Below are 19,176 nucleotides of genomic sequence, written 5' to 3'. Positions count from 1 at the left end.
GAAACATTATCATTAATTTTTGTTTAAATTATATTAAAAAATAATATCTTACTCTCTTCGCCACTCCCACACTTTCTCAATAAATTTTTCTCTACCAACATCATGTCTAGTTTTCTTCTCTTCACGCCATAACTTTTTCTCAACAACAACTTGTGTTGCAATACCAGCATGATCACAGCCAGGGTTCCATAAACTAGTACGACCCTTCATACGGTGCCTAAAAAAACAAAATTAAAAAAAAATTATAATTAATAACTCATAAGCTTAATAAATAATTGTGCATTTAAAAACAGAAATATCAAAACAAATATATAAAAAAAAAATCAAAATTCTAATTAAATTTGTAACAATCCATACCATAAATTACTACAATAGATATGTTGCATCATAAAACAAAAAATTAAAATTAAAATAACATAGACTGAAGATATCTTTAACTGCATAAATGGAATTTCCTATCAATTTAGCTGCCAACAATTAAAGTTTTCAAAATTTGTAATTTTTGCAATAACCAACTTGTAATAACATTTTTTAAAAAAAACCTATTTGAAAGCATTTTCATTCACCTACGTAATCATTCTCAAGGACTGGTGCTGCTGTTTTCAAACTAACATTAGCTTGTTACTAGTGATGGTTTTTTAATTACACAGACATATATTATGAATAAAGGTAATTATATATAATTAGGGAGTCACCTCCGATTTTGATGAAATTTAGAATATTTTTTATTTACGACCTAAGTTATTCATTACAATTGAAACTTTTCATCAAAAACACCTTTCATCCTAGTTAAGTCCCTCATAAGTTACACACCCTCACTGAAAAGTTTGTAATTCAATACTGCATAAGTGTAAAATACATTATTTTCTGATTAATTTGGTTAGGTTTGTTAATTTAATTAAGAATGAAATTATATTCACTTAAGACAGAATTAATTAGGTCGCTTAAGTTGAAGTTAGGTTAAGTACAATGAACTGGATGACACTGCTATTAGGACCATTTCCAACCGCTTTGCGATTCTGGATGTGAAATCCTGTAGAGGCTTAACTTCAGTATATCTGACATGTGTCATTATTGGAGGATATATTTCGCCTACTGGAAAGAAAGAATAATATAAAGAATTTCTATCTGATCTCAGAGAAATGATAAGAACAGCAGAACAATCGATAATATTGGTAGGTGATTTTAATGTCAAATCCCTTGAGCTTGGAGGAACAAGATCAACCCGCCGAGGGCACGAATTAGCAACACTACTTGGTTCCCTTGATATAGAAGTACTTAATCTACCAATGGTCCGGACATTCGTTGGCAGAGGATCCGGCTCAGCAATTGATATAACTGTGGTTTCTGGGAGTATAAGAAGAAGCGTTGTGTCATGAAATATGCTACAGGAAGATCTTACTAGCAATCATCTAAGAATTTTCTTTGAGATCAACCTGGGAAATCCGATAATACAAGCGACCTGCCGCAGATGGAGATCAATGACGAATCAGACTGGTTCTTTTGTTAGATTGGTTGCAGAAAGAATGACTGCAAGAAGAGACCATAACTCAGACAGATTCTTGAATGTTATGAATGAGAAGTCTGATAAACTTAGACCCTGATCAGAGCTGTGTAGAAAAAACATTTATTGGTGGTCTCAAGAAACAACGGACCTCAGGGCTTCAAGACTTACAGCCCGCAGATAACTACAAAGAGCAAGATGGAACCACCCTGAAGAGATTGAACGGGCAGAAACTCTTTACAAGAATACACATAAGGAATTCTGCACTGCAGTGAAAACACCCAAACATGAGGCTTGGAAGAAATTGGTACCTGAGCTAGATGACGACCCATGGGGGAGCGCGTACTGGATCTTAATGAAGAGATTCAGTGCCACCTCCCTCTGCTTTCAAGCAGATAAGTTATGAGAGTAATAATGAACCTCTTTATAATGCAAGAAGCAAAGTGGGTGGTTGCACCATACTTCGAGATAGACGTTTCTCTGTGGGTGAGCTGTGTTGGGCGGCCTCTCAGATCAGCCCCAATAAAAGTCCAGGGCCAGACGGTGTCCCAGGAATACTGCTTAAGGAGTTAACAAGAGTGCACCCATGGATCGTACTAGAGGTCTTAAATGAGGCATTGACAATGGGCAATTTTCCTTTGGAATGGAAAATGGGAAGATTCGATTCCAGCCTATCAACCAATATGTTTTCTGCCCACTGTGGGGAAACTTTATGAAAGACTCATTGCGGATAGAATTTGGAGCAAAGTTAACGCTACAGGAGGACAGTCACCAACCCAATATGGTTTCATAAAAGGAAAATCGACGGTTGATGTTTTGAGAAGAGTGGTGACATGGGCAAATACAAGCAGGACAGGCACCTGGACAACCTGAAAGATTCCCTTGATGGTCCTCCTGGATGTCCGCATTGCCTTTAATAGTCTACCATGGGCAGAGGTGGTTAATGAATTGGCAAACAGAAAGATTAGTGATTATTTGAGAGCAGTGATATGCGACTTCCTAAATGCACGTGAACTACTCACCACAACGGAGGACAGTGAAATTAGTTTCTGAATGCAAGGTGGGGTGCCTAAGGGTTCATACAGAGCCCACTCCTTTGGAACCTTACATTTGGTGGGATTTTGAACCTGGGGTTCCCAAATAGGGTCTCTGATTGCTAATGCAAACAACCTAGCACTGCTAGTGTCAGAATGTGAAAAAGAAGATGTCGAACCCAGAGCGAATAGAGCGATTAAGAGGTGAGCAGATGGCTCCAATCCAAAAGGCTAAGTCTCGAACCCAAGAAAACTTAGCTTTTCACAATGTTAAGGAAATGTAAAATCAGACCCATAAACATCAGGGTGGACGACAGTTTCCAGGCTGCAATGATGTCATGCATCAAATATCTGAGGATTTGGTTCCAACAATCAGGAAAATTTAACAAACACCTTGAGATTGCCACGTGAAAGGCTGAAAAAACCACAAACTCTTTAGGATGCTTAATGAGAAACACATGGGGGCCAAAGGCCACGAAAAGAAGACTGATCCTCACAGCAGTGACGTCCATCATATTGCATGCCACTCCGGCTTGGTTTTTGACTTTTAACATTATGAAGAATAAAATTAGACTAAACTCCCTACAACGAAGAATGAATTTGAAAATTTTATAATCTTATAGAATTGTTTCTACAGCCACTGCAAGGGTACTGGCAGAGGTACCACTCATTCACCTCCGGGCCCAGAGAAGAAAGCGAGTCTATGAAGGCATGAACAAGGAAGACATTGCCGGATTGTTATATCAAGAAAGGGCAAGAAGAGTGGAATACGACTCGTACAAGTTCCTGGACACAAAGGTTAATCCCCAGATTGAGTCCATGGCTAGAGAGGAAACATGGGGAGTGGGATACTACATCTCTGTTCCTCTCCGACCATGGGGAATTCAGTGACTACCTGAATAGGTTTAGAAACAGATAATTCTCTAACTGTCTATTGCGGAAGTGAAAACCCCACAACACACAACATTTGAATGTATCAAATTGGAAGAACACAGAGAGTGAGAGAGCTTGAGTCTTGGATGTCACTCCAGATACAATAGTAACATTATGCTTAAAGGTCAACATGAATGGAGGGTAGTTGAGAACCTGGTCACACAGATCCTAAAAACTAGAGATTGTACAAAATGGATCAGAGACTTTAATTTAGAAAAGGGAGATAAAAGACTAAGACCTGGCTGCTGGGTGGAACCCAGGAACAACATAGTCGGGCCCAGTTCCCCCTGCCTGGCGGTTTGAGGCAGGCATACAGATAAATAACATAAAGTGTACAGACTGAGTCCCGGCCGCTGTAGAGGGACCCAGGAATGACATCAGGAAAGAAAAGATTATATAAACCAAAGGTCTGTGGTAATAAGCGATATCACAATACACCTTTATGTAGAATGAGCATAATAAATACACTTCATAATAAATTTCAAATTAAAAATTCTAATCTGATTTTAACAGCTTACCATCTAGTAATTGCATCTTCTACAGCATTTGTTAATGCATGACCAAGGTGCAAAAATCCAGTTACATTGGGTGGAGGAATAACCATAACAAATCTTCCTTTTGGATTAGGTTCCGATATACTTTTTCTCTGAAATCAAATATAATTTTTAAAAATTGTTTATGATATACTTTAAATAAATGTTTTATGAATAAATAGATTACGTAGTCTGCATTTTCATTTCTTAATAATCTGAACTTCAGACAAAATATCAGTAACAAAGGATTACCAAATTATTTAGTAATACTGTTATTTATTTTTCATTTTATTGATAACATTAAACAACAAAAAATGATAATAACTTTTAATTTTAGTTTTAGATAAGCCTTTTTTAAAACTAAAAACATCCAATCAAGATATGTTTCAATAGAAAATAAGTGAATTTGGATATATCCAAAAATTTGTTAGTTTCATTCAACACTACAGTTTACCCTTTAAACCAATAGCTGACAATTTTTCAACACACATGATACAATTCAAAACATAACTGTCAGAAAATCAACACAGATTTATATATATATATATATATATATATATATAATTGACCGTATTATTATATGGCTAGCCACATAATAAAAAATTTTTAATTTTATAACTTTATATTTTTATGTGTTGTAATTTTAATGTTTAAATTTAATGTGTGATTTGAGAAAAAAAAGAAAAGTTTAATTGATGATGAGGGAAAACCTTGAAAGTGCTATTAAAAAGTAATAAGCATAAGGTAAGAAGCATTATAAATTCTGTACTCTTGGTGGTTAACGGTTTTTATACTTTTGTCTTTGAGATATTCCTACAGAAGGGAATATGGAGAAATACAATAACAAAAGAATTGTTTTTGCTAAGTTAATATATTATATATTGTATTTTTTATAATCAAAAACCAACTTGAACAACCCAAGTACAGAATTACAAAGTAAATGAAACGACAGTTAACAAACATAATTTTTTTTTTTTTAATAAAAATTAAAGATAAAATTATTAAAATTACTATCATATATACAAAACATGAAGTCAATTAAATAAAATAACTACATATAATATATTTAAATATGACATCAATTAAGAATTAAAAATTAAAATTAAATTTTAAAATAATATAATTACAAGATTTATACTATGTAACCTGGCCAGCCAGTGTTACATTACAGAGTGGATTTGAAATTATTTATATACATTCTGATTATATATATTTTTATCTAAAAACATGCTGCCATCTGTTGCTGCTTTTATAAGAATGTCATCTTCATATTCTGTCTGAAAGTTGACCAAGTTGGAAATTATTTTGTTCTATACATATATGTAAATAATAATTATTTTATTTTTAAATTTAATTGTAATTTTTAATTCTTAATTGACATCATATTTAAATATATGTAGTTATTTTATTTAATTGACTTCATATTTTGTATATATAAGTAATTTTAATATTTTATTTTTTTCCTAAAAAAAAAAATTATGTAATTTATAAACAACTGATGATGCTCGGCGAAAATGCTAGGTATAAAGAAAAGAAAAAAATAATAAAGTGTCATTTCATTTACTTTTTAGTTCTGTACTTGGGTTGTTGAAGTTGGTTTTTAATTTTAAAAAATACAATATATTGGTACAGAAGAATATATATATATATATATATATATATATATTTTACAAGAATTTCTGAAGAAGTTTTTATTACAATAAGTTCTGAAGATGTCATGACATTCTTTGTTACTTGTAGTTATACTTCAAGTATAACTACTTGTAGTTATATAAAATTATGAACATAGATAATGTAAATTTAAAAACCTATATGTAATGCCTGTTGGTAAAAATAATCTCAATTTCATGTACAGAATTATTTTTTCGTTATATAATTTTTATTTTTGTGAAAATGTATGATGAACCTTTATATGAAAGTGATATTCCATTATTTTATATTATCTAATTTAGGGGGTAATGAAAGTAATAATTAAAATCTCTTGGACAATGGCGAAGATGACAATAATGATTCAGTAACTCAAATTACGAAATGAAGGTATTACATCAACACTATTTCATGTAATTTACTGGACAACAGTACGAACATACATGTTGATAAGAGTAATAAATTTGCCATAAAAACTTATTCTTAAATCAAATTAATCTCTCTGGAAAGTAAAATATACTTATATTTTAGCAAAATGAATGTCGGCCCTACTGATATGCCACCACAAGATTCTCTAATTATTACACTACTACACTCATGTATTATTTTATACATTGAATTTATTTTTTATATTATGAAATATTCTGGCATCTTGGTAAATCACAAATATTATCTGTAAAACATTTATATTTCTCACTCTTTATACCTTGTAACTCTTCAATTTTATTTCAAGAATAGATTTTCGTTTCTGAATTCTTTTAACTTTTTTATTTTAACGTTTTCAATAACAGGCTTGATATAACATTTGAAGTTATGATTTTATAATAACATAAGAAATTATTTTAAAATGATAAGTGTAATATGGCTAACAAATTATATTAAAAAAAATCCAAAGCTAGTTTAAAAAAAATAATAATAATAAATCTGCAATTGCATAACTTTACTGCACCTGCTTTTGGGGTAAGATAAATAAAAGAGTCAAACAAGAGTTAAAAAAAAAATGTACTGACAATCTACAATTGTTTAAAAAGAAAAATGAGGAAATTGTTGAATACTTACTCCATATTCTGGCTTGAAGAAACCTTGTTTTTCCCACCAACTGTACCAAGCTGCTTCAACATATTGAGGACTATAAGCATCTGGCATCGGACCAAGAACATCTTTTTTTTCACCAGGTTTTGTATTACTGGTATACAATATCACCTCTTTTTTACCATCTTTCTTTTTATCTTTTTTCTAAAATAAACAAAAGAAATAAGTTTTTTAAAGTTTTATTCTGTTTTAGAATAAATAAATCAACATTAAATATATTTGTTTTCTTCCAGAAAAAAGCTTCTAAGGATAGCAATACCTGTAATATAATATACATACATTTTTTTCTTATTACAAAAAATAATAATAAATAACTCATATTTGGTAAATTCTTTGTATGCTTTTCTCAAATTTAATTTTACACTCACCACTTTAATTCTTTTTACACTTTAACACTTTTTTACTTTTAATTCACCCACATATATATTAACACAATTTTAATGTAAATAAAATTCATTGAATGTATGTTGTATGTGAATATATACCATATGTACGTTCCACATCTCCTCCTAAAGCATATGTCTGATTTCAACCAAACTTGAGATAATTATTAATTACTAAATGGGCAAAACTACTATGGATGTTACACTTCCCAACCCCTTAGAACATTATAAAGGTTAAAATTCTGGAATATGAGAATATTTTCTGGACTCTTACATTTTGGAAATTTGTAGAACTTCCTAAAGGTTTCTAGAACATGTTGGATCATTCTAGATCATTTTTGAATATTTTTTAACACTATTGCAATTTGGAACAAGAAGAAAAGACAAAATGTTTTTTTCAGCTAAGGATGAGTCATTGCATTAGTCTTAGTCATTACAACCTCAAACTCTGTTGTGTCATAGTTTAAAAGCTGTTTATTTATATGTATATTGTAAAACTGTTCATACTGTATAGTTGCATTAATTTTTTATATATTGTACATTTGTATTTGCATATGTATATATATATATATATATATATATATATATATATATATATAATGACAAAAATATAAAAACCATTTAAAACCAAGAGTACAGAATTTAATAATGCTTCTTACCTTATGCTTACTATTTTTTAACAGTGCTTTTGAGCTTTTCATCATCAGTTAAAATGATGAGATTTTATATGTTGTAATTTTAATGTTTGAATTTAATGTGTAATTTGAGAAAAAAAAGAAAAGTTTACCTGATGATGAGGGAAACCTCGAAAATGCTATTAAAAAATAACAAGCATAAGGTAAGAAGCATTATTAAATTCTGTACTCTTGGTGGTAAACAGTTTTTATACTTTTGTCTTTAGATATTAGAACAGAGGGGAATACAGACAAAAACAATAACAAAAGAACTGTTTTTGCTAAGTTTTATATATATATATATATATATATATACACCTTTGTGTACAACTTATGGTTGTCTATAGCATCTTTCTCTAGGCTCACAGATGAATTAATTAATTAAATTACAAATTAAAATGTACTTATTTGTATGCTCGCATAAGTTAATTGGTGTGTTATTGTATTACAGTGTTTGAAAGTTTAAAATACATGTTCTTCAAACTCCTCACATTTTCATTCAAACCAAACTATTATAGGACAAAACACAGGCTAGATTTGAAAGGTTAAATTCTACAAGAAGGAAAGCAAAGGAGATTTATGTTTGTTGTGGAATATTAATGACAATTTTTATACAAAAGAAATGTATAAACTAATGAAGAAATTATGACTTAGAGCAATACTAGGTATATAAACTAATTAATTATAAAATTTTCCACACTGAACTCATTAAATCCTTATAAAAATTATGAACTCTGTTATAACTATCTAGAAACTTATTTTGTAAAAATAATTTAATTATTTTTGCAAAATACCGGGTCATACCTTCTTTTGTGTAAAAAATTAAAATGAGTAATTCACTAGCGAAAATGATCCACCAACAGATAACTTTCCATGTTATGTTTAAAGGTACATATGATAATAATAAATAAAACCTTGGATATGTTCTTGATAAACATATTTGGAATATCAACTGATATAAACAAGCATTTCGTTTGACAAGTGCAAAATGGCCTTGTATTTTTGTTATACAAACTGTATCTTTGTTATATTTTATAAATTATACAAATTAGCCTTTAAAGATTCAGTTTATCAGTTGACTCAGTCAATGATGTCTAACTTTTCATGAATTCAATTTTTTTATTATTAACATGCATTAAAAAAAAAAGGTTATTTAAAATTAAAGAATACTGTGCTTTACCTTTAAATAAACATGTATGCATGTAGTAAGTAAAGAATTTTTTAAAAATGATTTAAATATCTAATATACAACACACTTATAAATTATAATAAAATTAAATGAAAGATAAAACTACACTGCATGACGATGTGAACAGCATGTTACTGAATATAACCATATCCACTTGAATATAAAAAACTACATTCTTCTACCACGCAAAGTTCAGAATTATAAATCAGACACTGAAGTAGTAAATAATATCCACAAAACCAGATTAAGAATTTAACAAATTTGATTTTGCACTTGAAAATTGATCAGTAATGTATTTAATATTTTTTGGTATATTTCCCTAATTTAATAGCTATACCCAAGTCACCTTACTTTTTAAGATAACAAAAAATACAGACCCTTAACTGTAGTAAAACCCCAGACTAGCTGAGGGATAAACCACCACACAGATTCCTAACTAACTGGGAAGTTCATTATCTGATATAAGTTGTATAACAAGCTGAATTTGCTGTCTGATAAACATTCAGCTCTATTTACAGAGTATATAAATGACTTTTAAGTAGAAACTTTAAAACTCAAATTTCAAAATTTACAAATAACATAAAGACAAATAAAAATAAATTACCCTAAAAAATGGCATTAGTAAGGTGGTCAAAATTGAAAGTTAATAAAAACAATTAGTTTCAACAAAATACTAATATTAATTGAATACAGCTATAAATATATACCATACAAATTGTTAAATAAAGATCACAGATTAGATAAAAGGCACTAAAAAATGTAACATTTTTTATTTATTTACTGATTCATAAACAGATATCTCAAGTTAAAGGTAAATTACAGTGCACAATATACTCTGATATAATAGAATCATTTTAATTATTTAGATAAAAATTTAAATACAAATATGAAATTTAAATGTAAATAGGTTCATCAGTAACAAATAATTACTCTTACAATCATTCTAGTTACTTTCATCATTCTAGTTTCATTCACAATTTACTGGATTGATTTTGATTACTTATATAATTGAAATTACTTTTATTCTTCAAAATTAATTTTAATTATTTTTAAACCATGATTCTAGTAGACATATGCTGTTGTTACGGTAGTAAATGATTTCAATAAATTTTTTCAAAGGGCACTAATCCCAAACAATGATAATCTATTTAAGAAATTTGATCAACAAAATAACACTTTTAAAAGCAAAGGTTATTAAGAGTTCCAACAAATTATGCAAAGAGAAACAAAATATTTTACATTGGAAAAACTCTATGAATAACATCATACTCCTGCACAAAAGAAACATTAGACAATGCTAAAATTCCTCATATTTGGTAAAAAATTACATTTTAATTTACAATTTACTGCATAGTGTGAACACAACCAATTGCTTCACTTCCTCAACTTCACCAAATCCATATCACACAATAAATACATTTATTAAAATACATAGAAAATATACTACAACTGATACAGTTATCTGCAACACACCTAGCCATATGCTAGGTGTGCTTAATACACACCCATTTTCCTCCTGACAACTACACGGAAAAACTAAATTTAATGAAATATCTGGCATAGGTTAATCTGCACTTATTAATAACATGCTACATGAAATTTTTTAAAAAAACATCCAATCAAAAAAATTACATAATGGTATCATACATCAATTAACAGTCTTGCAAAATTTATATATTTTTTTAAGTTACTGTCACTTTCAAAACAATAAACATGATAATACAATTAACTTAACAAAACTCAGAGACCTAAAATTATAAAAATTGAAGGGCAGTGATTGAACTAAGTACTTTCTATATTGGAAAGACTGGATACTATTTCATTCAGAGGTGAACATAAAAAAATCAATCTTTGCAAATCATCTCATACAAACAAGATAAATGTTCAAAGATATTAACACAACATGCAAATTTTACACATAGCACAAAAAAACAAAAACTCATCATACTTAAACAATATGCAATTCATAAATATATTAGACAAAATAAGAAATTTCCACAAAAGGAAAAATAACATCACATGTATTTCTAGTGAAGAAGGTGCAGAATAATTTAACTCCAAAATGATCTGGAAAAAGCATCTCAAAATAATTTTAAGGTGAGTCAGAAATAGATTTTTTAAATAATAATTAAGAAAAAGATGTTTATTTAAAGTACTAGAAACTGGCTCTCTTAAGTCTTACTTAAAACAGCTATTAAAAATATTATTTAAAACACAGATACACAACAAAAGATAATTTATTTAAAAAAATAATTAAAGAAGTTATAATTTTTAGCAAACTGTAGCACGCCACATTAAGTATTGTTTTCAACAGCACTTGTACATACAAAAATATTTTTTTTTTCTAGCCTATACGTAAATATTTGGCAGCTCATGACTAAAAAATATTAACATACAAAATATTTGAAATTTTAAGAATAATCTAGTGTAATATACTTTAAAGAAGCTTAAACAACCAGTTTTATTACTGAGAATCCCACTCCTTGTTAGTATTAAAAAAACTCCAGCAAGTATTAAAAAAGCTTCTCTAATACTTTTCATAGACATCTAAATTATGTTGTACACATTAATTATTGTGAACTGAAAATTATACTAAAATACTGAAATTATAAATTTTCCTTTAGTTTGGTAACTATAACTAACTGACTACATGAGCAATATTCAGTTTAATTCAGTGGCGATTAACGATTTTTCCACTTTAAAATGTTTCCTTCTTTCATAATAAATGTTTTATGTACTCTTTTTATTAATGGTATGAAATAATCCTTAAAATATCAACAAAAGTGTGGAATTCATTTTTTATAAACATCTTACTTGTAGTTTCTCATAATGTTAAAAATAACTATAATTAACAACTTTTTTTTAATTATTTTCGAGTGAACCAAATGTTTATAAAGTTTGACAGATTTACAAAATGTATCAGACATTTCTGGATTAGCACAACTTTTTTTTTTTTAATAGGTACTGCTTCATTTCTCGTTTGAGTAGCAAGTGAATCTCTAGCTTGTTACATCTCTAGTACTGACTCAGGATGTATGTTTAATTATAAAAAATTATGGTGACAGTATCAAGGAACCATAGTGGCTTCAAAATGAAACCGAAATCTTGTTACTTTTTATCTTGCATATCATTAGATGAAAAAATCCTCCCAAGTTCTTCAGACATCTGAGGATCCTTCATACTAAAATACATTAATGAGTTAATACTAATAACAATGTAATGGAGTACCACGTATACATACATACTACTACTGTAAAATATAACTGGTTGTAATATGAATTTATTGATGATACTTGAAAAACATTGTACCTATTGTAAATGTGAATAATTAAAAATCTCTTGTCTGAAGGTTAAAATCAAAATGATGATGGGATTTGACATAAAAGACACAAATCTAGTAGTGTTAAGCAGCTAATAATTTAGTGTGAACATACAAGCACAGCTAAAAAAAAATCAATCCCTTTCTTTACTAATGTTATATTCTCAAAGTTCTAAATTTATTAGATTAACGATTTTAACAAGAAATAATCTGTCAGCAAAGCAACGTAGATTGCAAAGTAGCGTTAATTAAAAACGATTCATATGGTTTAACAATATGGAACGCTAAACCTACTGTAATGCTGGAATGTAGCAAGATAAACAAATTATTACTGACCTCTGACTTTTCTTTCGGCTCATTTGGTTGAACAAGTTTTTCTTTCTTCTGCTTGAATTTTTCTATTTTAGCCAATTTCTTGGCTTCTTTTTCGAGCTGTTTTGGTGTTTTTTGTGGCAACTCACTGCCGTCCGTCTGTTGCATCATTTTTCAACCACGAGCCACTTAAGAGGTTAGACGTGAGCCGTCACCACATTTTCTAATAACGTGCTTTCGGGATGCAAAACGTTATAGTTTGCCGCTAAGTAATGTTAAAATTTTCTTAGAATTTATCTTCTACAACTACAACATTTTAACGTATATTTTTAAATATAATTTTTTTCTTTGTGGTGTAATGGCCTTTAATAACAACTGTATTTACGACATTTCTGTATCATATTATAATAATCTGCAGCGATTTTAAATAGTTTTACCAATAAAAATATTACTATTCTGATTTATGTGATAAAAATTCGACTTTAAAATATACTTCGTGTAGATTGCTTTTTTTTTGGTGTATAATACAGTAATATTTACCTACACCTACATCAGAGTTTGGTATCACTTTGTGCCGCTATCTTAAATACTTACCGTTGCTCTTAAGTAAAAGCAAAACATGGAAAAAGGAAGTGCAAACCAGAAAATGATGACTGCTACCAGATAATGATTCCAAACCAAGAATCACGGTATGAACGGGTACACAGACTTTAAAACACATCAGTTAAGACTAGATACAAAACACATGCATTGCCCTCTTTATAGTGTGAAAAATAAGTAGCCGTGTAACTAATTGTTGAATATCTATTAATCATAGGCAATATCATCAGTCTATTAATTGTCTCAGAAATTGACAATAATTTGGTTATAATTGTCAACAATAAGAAACAAGTAAAATGATTTCTTACCTTATTAAATGTAGACATCAGCATGACAAAATCATATTAATACATTTACAAATAACAAAAATCATAATTCACTTCCTAATGAACCGGTAATGCATTTTCTAAACATCTTTACAAGATTTTAATCCACTTTCTTTCTAATACAAACGTTTTACAAATTTTATTGCAGTTTGTCAAACTTAGAAGATGCTGCATTTTTAAAAACCAGCAACATACTAAATACATCCAACATATATGAAGTATATTTTTAAAGCACAATCTGCATGCAGTTCCACTGAGGAAAAGTAAGATCGCAATCTTAAAAAGATTTTTTGAATACAAATTTGCATTTTGTTAGGTGTGAATAGTGAGAATTATTAATCTAGAAATTAAAAGAACCCCCTGTGACATGTGTTTTCTGCCTTCAGCCCCAAACAGCTAACTACCATGGGTGGGCAGTGTATTAGGAGCTTCAAAGACAGCGACAATGCCACTCATCCAAATCTACTACTTTTAGCAATCTCCCAATATTGGCCGCAACAATACCAGTGTGAGATACCTGACTGTTTCCACCTATGTACTCATCAAACTCATATGGTAACACTAACACAGTATAAAAATACAGTTAGCTCCTGGGATATACACAAACTATAATAATAAAAGTAATGAATGTAATGATGTAGTTACTGAAGAAAATATTGTAAATAGTGCTAACTTAGTAAATAGTAATAGTAGTCATTTTGTAAGTAACCACATTTTAAAACATTTATTGGCTTTGAGAGTATGAGGGGAACAATCATCTCGTACTAACTCCTACAACTTGTTATCTCACATTGTTAAAATTTCCTAAGTGTTAGACGGCACATCATAATACCACTTCATCATTTACTCAGTCGATTCAAGCTCTATTAATAGAAAATGGACCACTTTCTCATTCCTTGTTGATAATTCAATGGAATAAAAATGAGCCCTAAATCATAAAAACCAACTTAAATGCATTTTAAAATCATTTGTGCAGTTCTTTCCAAAGCATGTCTTACTGCATAACGTAGATTTTCCAACATAACTGCATAATTTACAGCCCAGATCATCCTTATGTTACTGTTTACATTGGCACAGTTTTCTGTTCTTGTGTATTTCTCTTTTCCTGCACTAAAGTGTTTTGCTGACTAAGAATAAATGACCTGAGATTCTAGTTTTTTCATCACCTACAATACTTTCACTTCTATTGATTTAAGTGATGAATTATCCTCAGATCATTCTTGTTTACTGTTTTTTTGCACCCATTTGTGTTCCTCTAAACTCAGATTGAATAACAGATCTAAACTAGAGATTGAATTGACTGATAAATTTCCCTTCACAGTAATGTTCATAGCAGCATTATTTCATATTTTCTTTTAAAATCACTTATTATTGAAGCTGCAATAGAATATTTTATCATGTCTATTCAATAAACTGACTGGTCTGCCTGGCCTGAAAGACCAGGGGCTTTTTTCTAACCCAGCTCAATCACCTCAATATCCTGGTTTTATCTGATTGCTCATTCATGAAAACATTAAGGCACGTAAAGCATGACAACTATTAAGACAAATTGCTGATAAAATGCAATATGATAGACTAAATAACAAATTAAAACAGCATATGAAAAATGTTAAAACTCACATTTTTAGTAATAAGGTAAAAAGTTCTTAACAACTGGCAACAGATAGATCCCTATGAAATAGGGATCTTAAATAGCCTGCTTAAATAGCTTTCTCCTTGTTTTCTTTGCTGTTTGGCTCATGGGTGTTTATGATGAATATACGTTTCAGAATTTTTCTTACTCTTTCTTATCATACTCTTAATCCCAACAAAATCTTCCAAGTTAAATAACTATTACTTATACCACCACAGGAGGTAGATTTACCTCCTATATTATTTATCTAAAATGAAGTCTATATCTAAATTTATATATTTAATCCTATTCTTTGTACAACTAAAATACCAATTCAGTGGAAGTTCCCTTATAAAAATTGTCATTTGGTGGTTTTTTAGGTCCTTAAGCCAAAAAACTGCCAAATGACCTTTTTTCATGTTACTATGAGAACATGAAAAACTCTCCTCTCTACTCGTACTTTTTTGAAAATGTTTTCGAACATTTTTGAAAAACTTCTCGCTTGCAATGTAGTTCTGCTTAACCGAGTTGAGAGATAAGAAATTCGGTGAAGTTGGTACTCCGTCATTAGTAGCCGTGGAAAAAATTTCCACCTTCGAAAGTTTACCGCCGTAGGCTGTACCCTAACTAGCCTATCTAGAAAACCCACTGGCTTAGGTCTAGTAGTGAATGCGTCTTCCCAGATCAGCTGATTTGGAAGTCGAGAGTTCCAGTGTTCAAGTCCTAGTAAAGTCAGTTATTTTTATACGGATTTGAATACTAGATTGTGGATACCGGTTGGTGGTTGGGTTTCAATTAACCACACATCTCAGGAATGGTCAAACTGAGATTGTACAAGACTACACTTCATTTACATTCATACATATCACCCTCATTCATCCTCTTAAGTATTATCTGAAAGGTAATTACCAGAAGGCTAAACAGGAAAAAGAAAAAAGCATTTAATAAAACGGAGGTTCAATACTAATTAAAACTTTTGAAACCTCAGACTTAGTAATCATCAACAAGGCTGCATTTTCTACTAAGTTGCTGTTAAATTGCAAATCGTTAGTTCGTGTTTCTCGAATTAGGAATTTTTTTATTTATTTCTGTCCTATTGAACTAACGTTGGACTATTTTATTCGTCAGAGGTTTGTATTTTATTTCTCTTACTGTATTCTAGATAAAATAAGTATAACAAGAGATAGGTATTAAAAATTAAAAAACACGCGTGCCAAGAATATCATTGCTCTTTAATATAGGATAATTAAATAATTTAAACACACACACACACATATATATCGTAAATAAAAGTTATACAACCCGGTAACGTAAAAATTCCAAGCGGGGTCATACGTCTAAATCGGTTCAGCCGTTGAGCTACTACGGTGGAACAAGCAAACAAACAAACATACACCTTAAATACATTACACTCCTTTTCGGGCAGTCGTATAAAAACACTAGAAGATGACTTCACACACATGAGATACGAGGTATCCGAATTGTTCAGAATGAAGCGTTGAGATGCAATTTATTAAAAAACGACTGATAGACTTTTTCAGAATTTAAAAAAAATTATTTTAACATGTATATAGCTTATGACACTCCCGGTAGTTTCTAAGCACAAGTGTAAAACATGAATAAAATATTTGACTATTATCTGCTACAAAAGTTGTCTTTTCTGAATTATTTCTAGAATGCATGATTCTGTATTCTGATATATTTCTGAGAAGGTAGACGAATGAAGCAACTTGCAATTTAAAATAAGAATATATTATCTTCGAAAACTGAGTTGGAATTTTACGAAATCACTCATACCTATTAATAAAATAATCGCTTTATTAATGACTAGCAGTCGTTTTGTCTACGTCCTCCTGCTATCTGGTGGATAAATCGTAAATGATATCTCAACATTTTCAAAAACTAGAGATATTAATTAGATTTTATTCAAGAGATAAAAGGGAAATCCAAAATTTGGGTGGTAGTATCCATCTATTGACAGAATTTAACTTGTTAAAAAGTAGATTCAAAGCCTGTAAACTAGTACCTTTGGATTTTCGGTAGCTAATTTTATGATTGTGCGAGACAAATTAATTCTAGGAGTTGAAAAATGCTACCTGTTGATTTGTCTAGATTCAGCGCTATCTGTGTGTCGTTTTCATATAATTTAATAAAACGTTATTCCAAAAGAGCATTGAAACATGGTATTTTGCTTTCTTGAATATAAAAATAAATGAATAAAATTAAATTGCAGTTTGTTTAAAATGTTGTTTTCATGAGCAAGGCAAATACTTTCAGTAAGCTACTTCTTTGTTATTACTTGTATCTCGTGTTACTTATTACTAACAACACAATACTTCGGTACTAGCGCATTCTTTAGGTATGAATAATAAAAATTATGTATTGCCGTTTATATATTGTTTAATCCACAGAGACGGTAAAGCAAGGCAGTGGTGGCAAGAGTGTGGTAGTGTGTTCTATCTCCATTCGTTTACGGTTTATGTTGCTACCACCGGACTGTGATTATGTCAGCGACTGGAATTTTTAGGTTTGGTGTAAAAACAGATGTAGTTTATTATGAGTTTAGTATACAAACAGTGTGGGTGGAACCCTGATACGTTTTGTTAAGTTCTTATACAAAATAATTATTTGTTATGTAAATAATAATTCGCATAATCTTTGTTTCACCTATATAATTTGCATTACCTTATTATTATAAAGAAGGTAAGACATATGTTTTAACGTTCATTTCAAATATTCATGCCATACTGTTTTACGTGAAAAATGAAAAAAATTGTAATTCTGGATTATTTTTAAAAAAAAGAATGACGACCCAAAAATTAAAAACTAAAGATTTTCATTTATTGGTGAATTATAGTTTTTAAGCTAATTAATAACTTTATAATCTAATTAGTTACTTTATTGTTTGGTTGATTGTATTTTAACTTTTAGTGTTTAAAACGTATTTACTGAGAAATAATTAACTAGTCAAGAAGTTAGTTTACTATTATTTATTAGTTGAAAAGAAATATTTCCAGAGTTTATCAGACTAATAATGTCAGCCAGTAATATTCAATAAGTCATGTAGGCTAAATATTTCAATTTCATGAAATTAAGAAATTTAAAATCTTAAACTATAAAAAAGGTACTCTTTGTGGTCATATAAGAAATAAGGACAGTATTTATCAGTCATCACATTTAAAGTTATTTGAAAATAAATCCATCATATATGGTGTTAATTATAAATTCTTTCAAACAAGAGTAAAAGGTCATTAAACACAGTATTAATTTGTTATGCATTTTATTCATAAATAATTTATTCTTTTACACAAAGCTAGGTTGGTTATATTTTATATAACCAATTGTACTTCATTTTTTTATACTTTATTTGCTTCTTTAAATTGTTTAAAATTTGCTTGAAAGTAAGTTTAACGTATGACATTAATTATTAGAAAAAAATTGTCTTCCACACATTCATTTTTGTATATATGCATATGATATTTGAAATTTGTAAGTTAATGGTAACTAATATTTGACTTTGTTAAGAAACTAGTAGTAATAAATAGAAAAATTTGTGTAATTATTAAATAGTTAATTGTAAAAAAAAGGATTCATAATAAACAAATTTGATTTATATTTTTTCATGTTTTAACTTTTTTTTAGATTTTCTTTGTAAAATATGTCACCACCTCCACTGGTCATGCCTGTGGTTCAAAACAATAGTAATACTAATGCAAATGCCAGTGTTGCCACTACATATACTGCGTCATCATCTTCATTATCATCTTCTTCATCATTGGATGGACTTCCAAAACAATTTGTTATTGCAATGCGAACATTATTTGATATAATGGATGACAAGGGTGCTGGATTTGTTAAGTTTTCTGGTAATTATTTTATTATGTTTCATATAAATTAATATGTTATGAAACTACTCAAATGATACTATGGTAATGCTTGAATATTTTTTTAAGATTAATACTGACGGTTGAAAAACATGTAATGTAATTAATGATTTTTAATTAAAATATTAAGTTAG

At 29.5% G+C, this 19,176-nt stretch overlaps 2 protein-coding genes across 4 annotated transcripts in view; one reads left to right on the top strand and one right to left on the bottom strand.

Moving 5' to 3' along the window:
* ValRS (Valyl-tRNA synthetase) overlaps nucleotides 1-12,869 on the bottom strand; it is a 64,507-nt gene extending 51,638 nt beyond the window's left edge. Inside the window, exons 1-4 of one of the 2 annotated variants that reach the window (XM_075373732.1) lie at nucleotides 12,645-12,869; nucleotides 6,711-6,887; nucleotides 3,990-4,117; nucleotides 53-217 (exon numbers count right to left, since the gene is read on the bottom strand). In XM_075373732.1, coding sequence (XP_075229847.1) covers nucleotides 53-217; nucleotides 3,990-4,117; nucleotides 6,711-6,887; nucleotides 12,645-12,791 — 617 coding nt within the window. In that variant the 5' untranslated portion in view covers nucleotides 12,792-12,869. The remainder of the gene's footprint in view (nucleotides 1-52; nucleotides 218-3,989; nucleotides 4,118-6,710; nucleotides 6,888-12,644) is intronic. The other variant, XM_075373733.1, reaches the window with a different exon arrangement.
* A 4,709-nt stretch (nucleotides 12,870-17,578) lies between these two features.
* Nucleotides 17,579-19,176, top strand: part of LOC142329388 (suppressor APC domain-containing protein 2) — a 43,750-nt gene continuing 42,152 nt past the window's right edge. For both annotated transcript variants that reach the window (XR_012757485.1, XM_075373950.1), the window contains exons 1-2: nucleotides 17,579-17,861; nucleotides 18,801-19,024. Coding sequence is in view for 1 of the 2 variants with exons in the window: in XM_075373950.1 (XP_075230065.1) it covers nucleotides 18,817-19,024 (208 nt within the window). In the remaining variant the exon portion in view is untranslated. The remainder of the gene's footprint in view (nucleotides 17,862-18,800; nucleotides 19,025-19,176) is intronic.

Source organism: Lycorma delicatula, chromosome 8 (assembly GCF_047948215.1).
Source record: "Lycorma delicatula isolate Av1 chromosome 8, ASM4794821v1, whole genome shotgun sequence".
Taxonomy (NCBI): Eukaryota; Metazoa; Arthropoda; class Insecta; order Hemiptera; family Fulgoridae; genus Lycorma; species Lycorma delicatula.
Note: the sequence above shows the minus strand (reverse complement) of the source record. Positions and strands in the feature narration are given on the sequence as shown.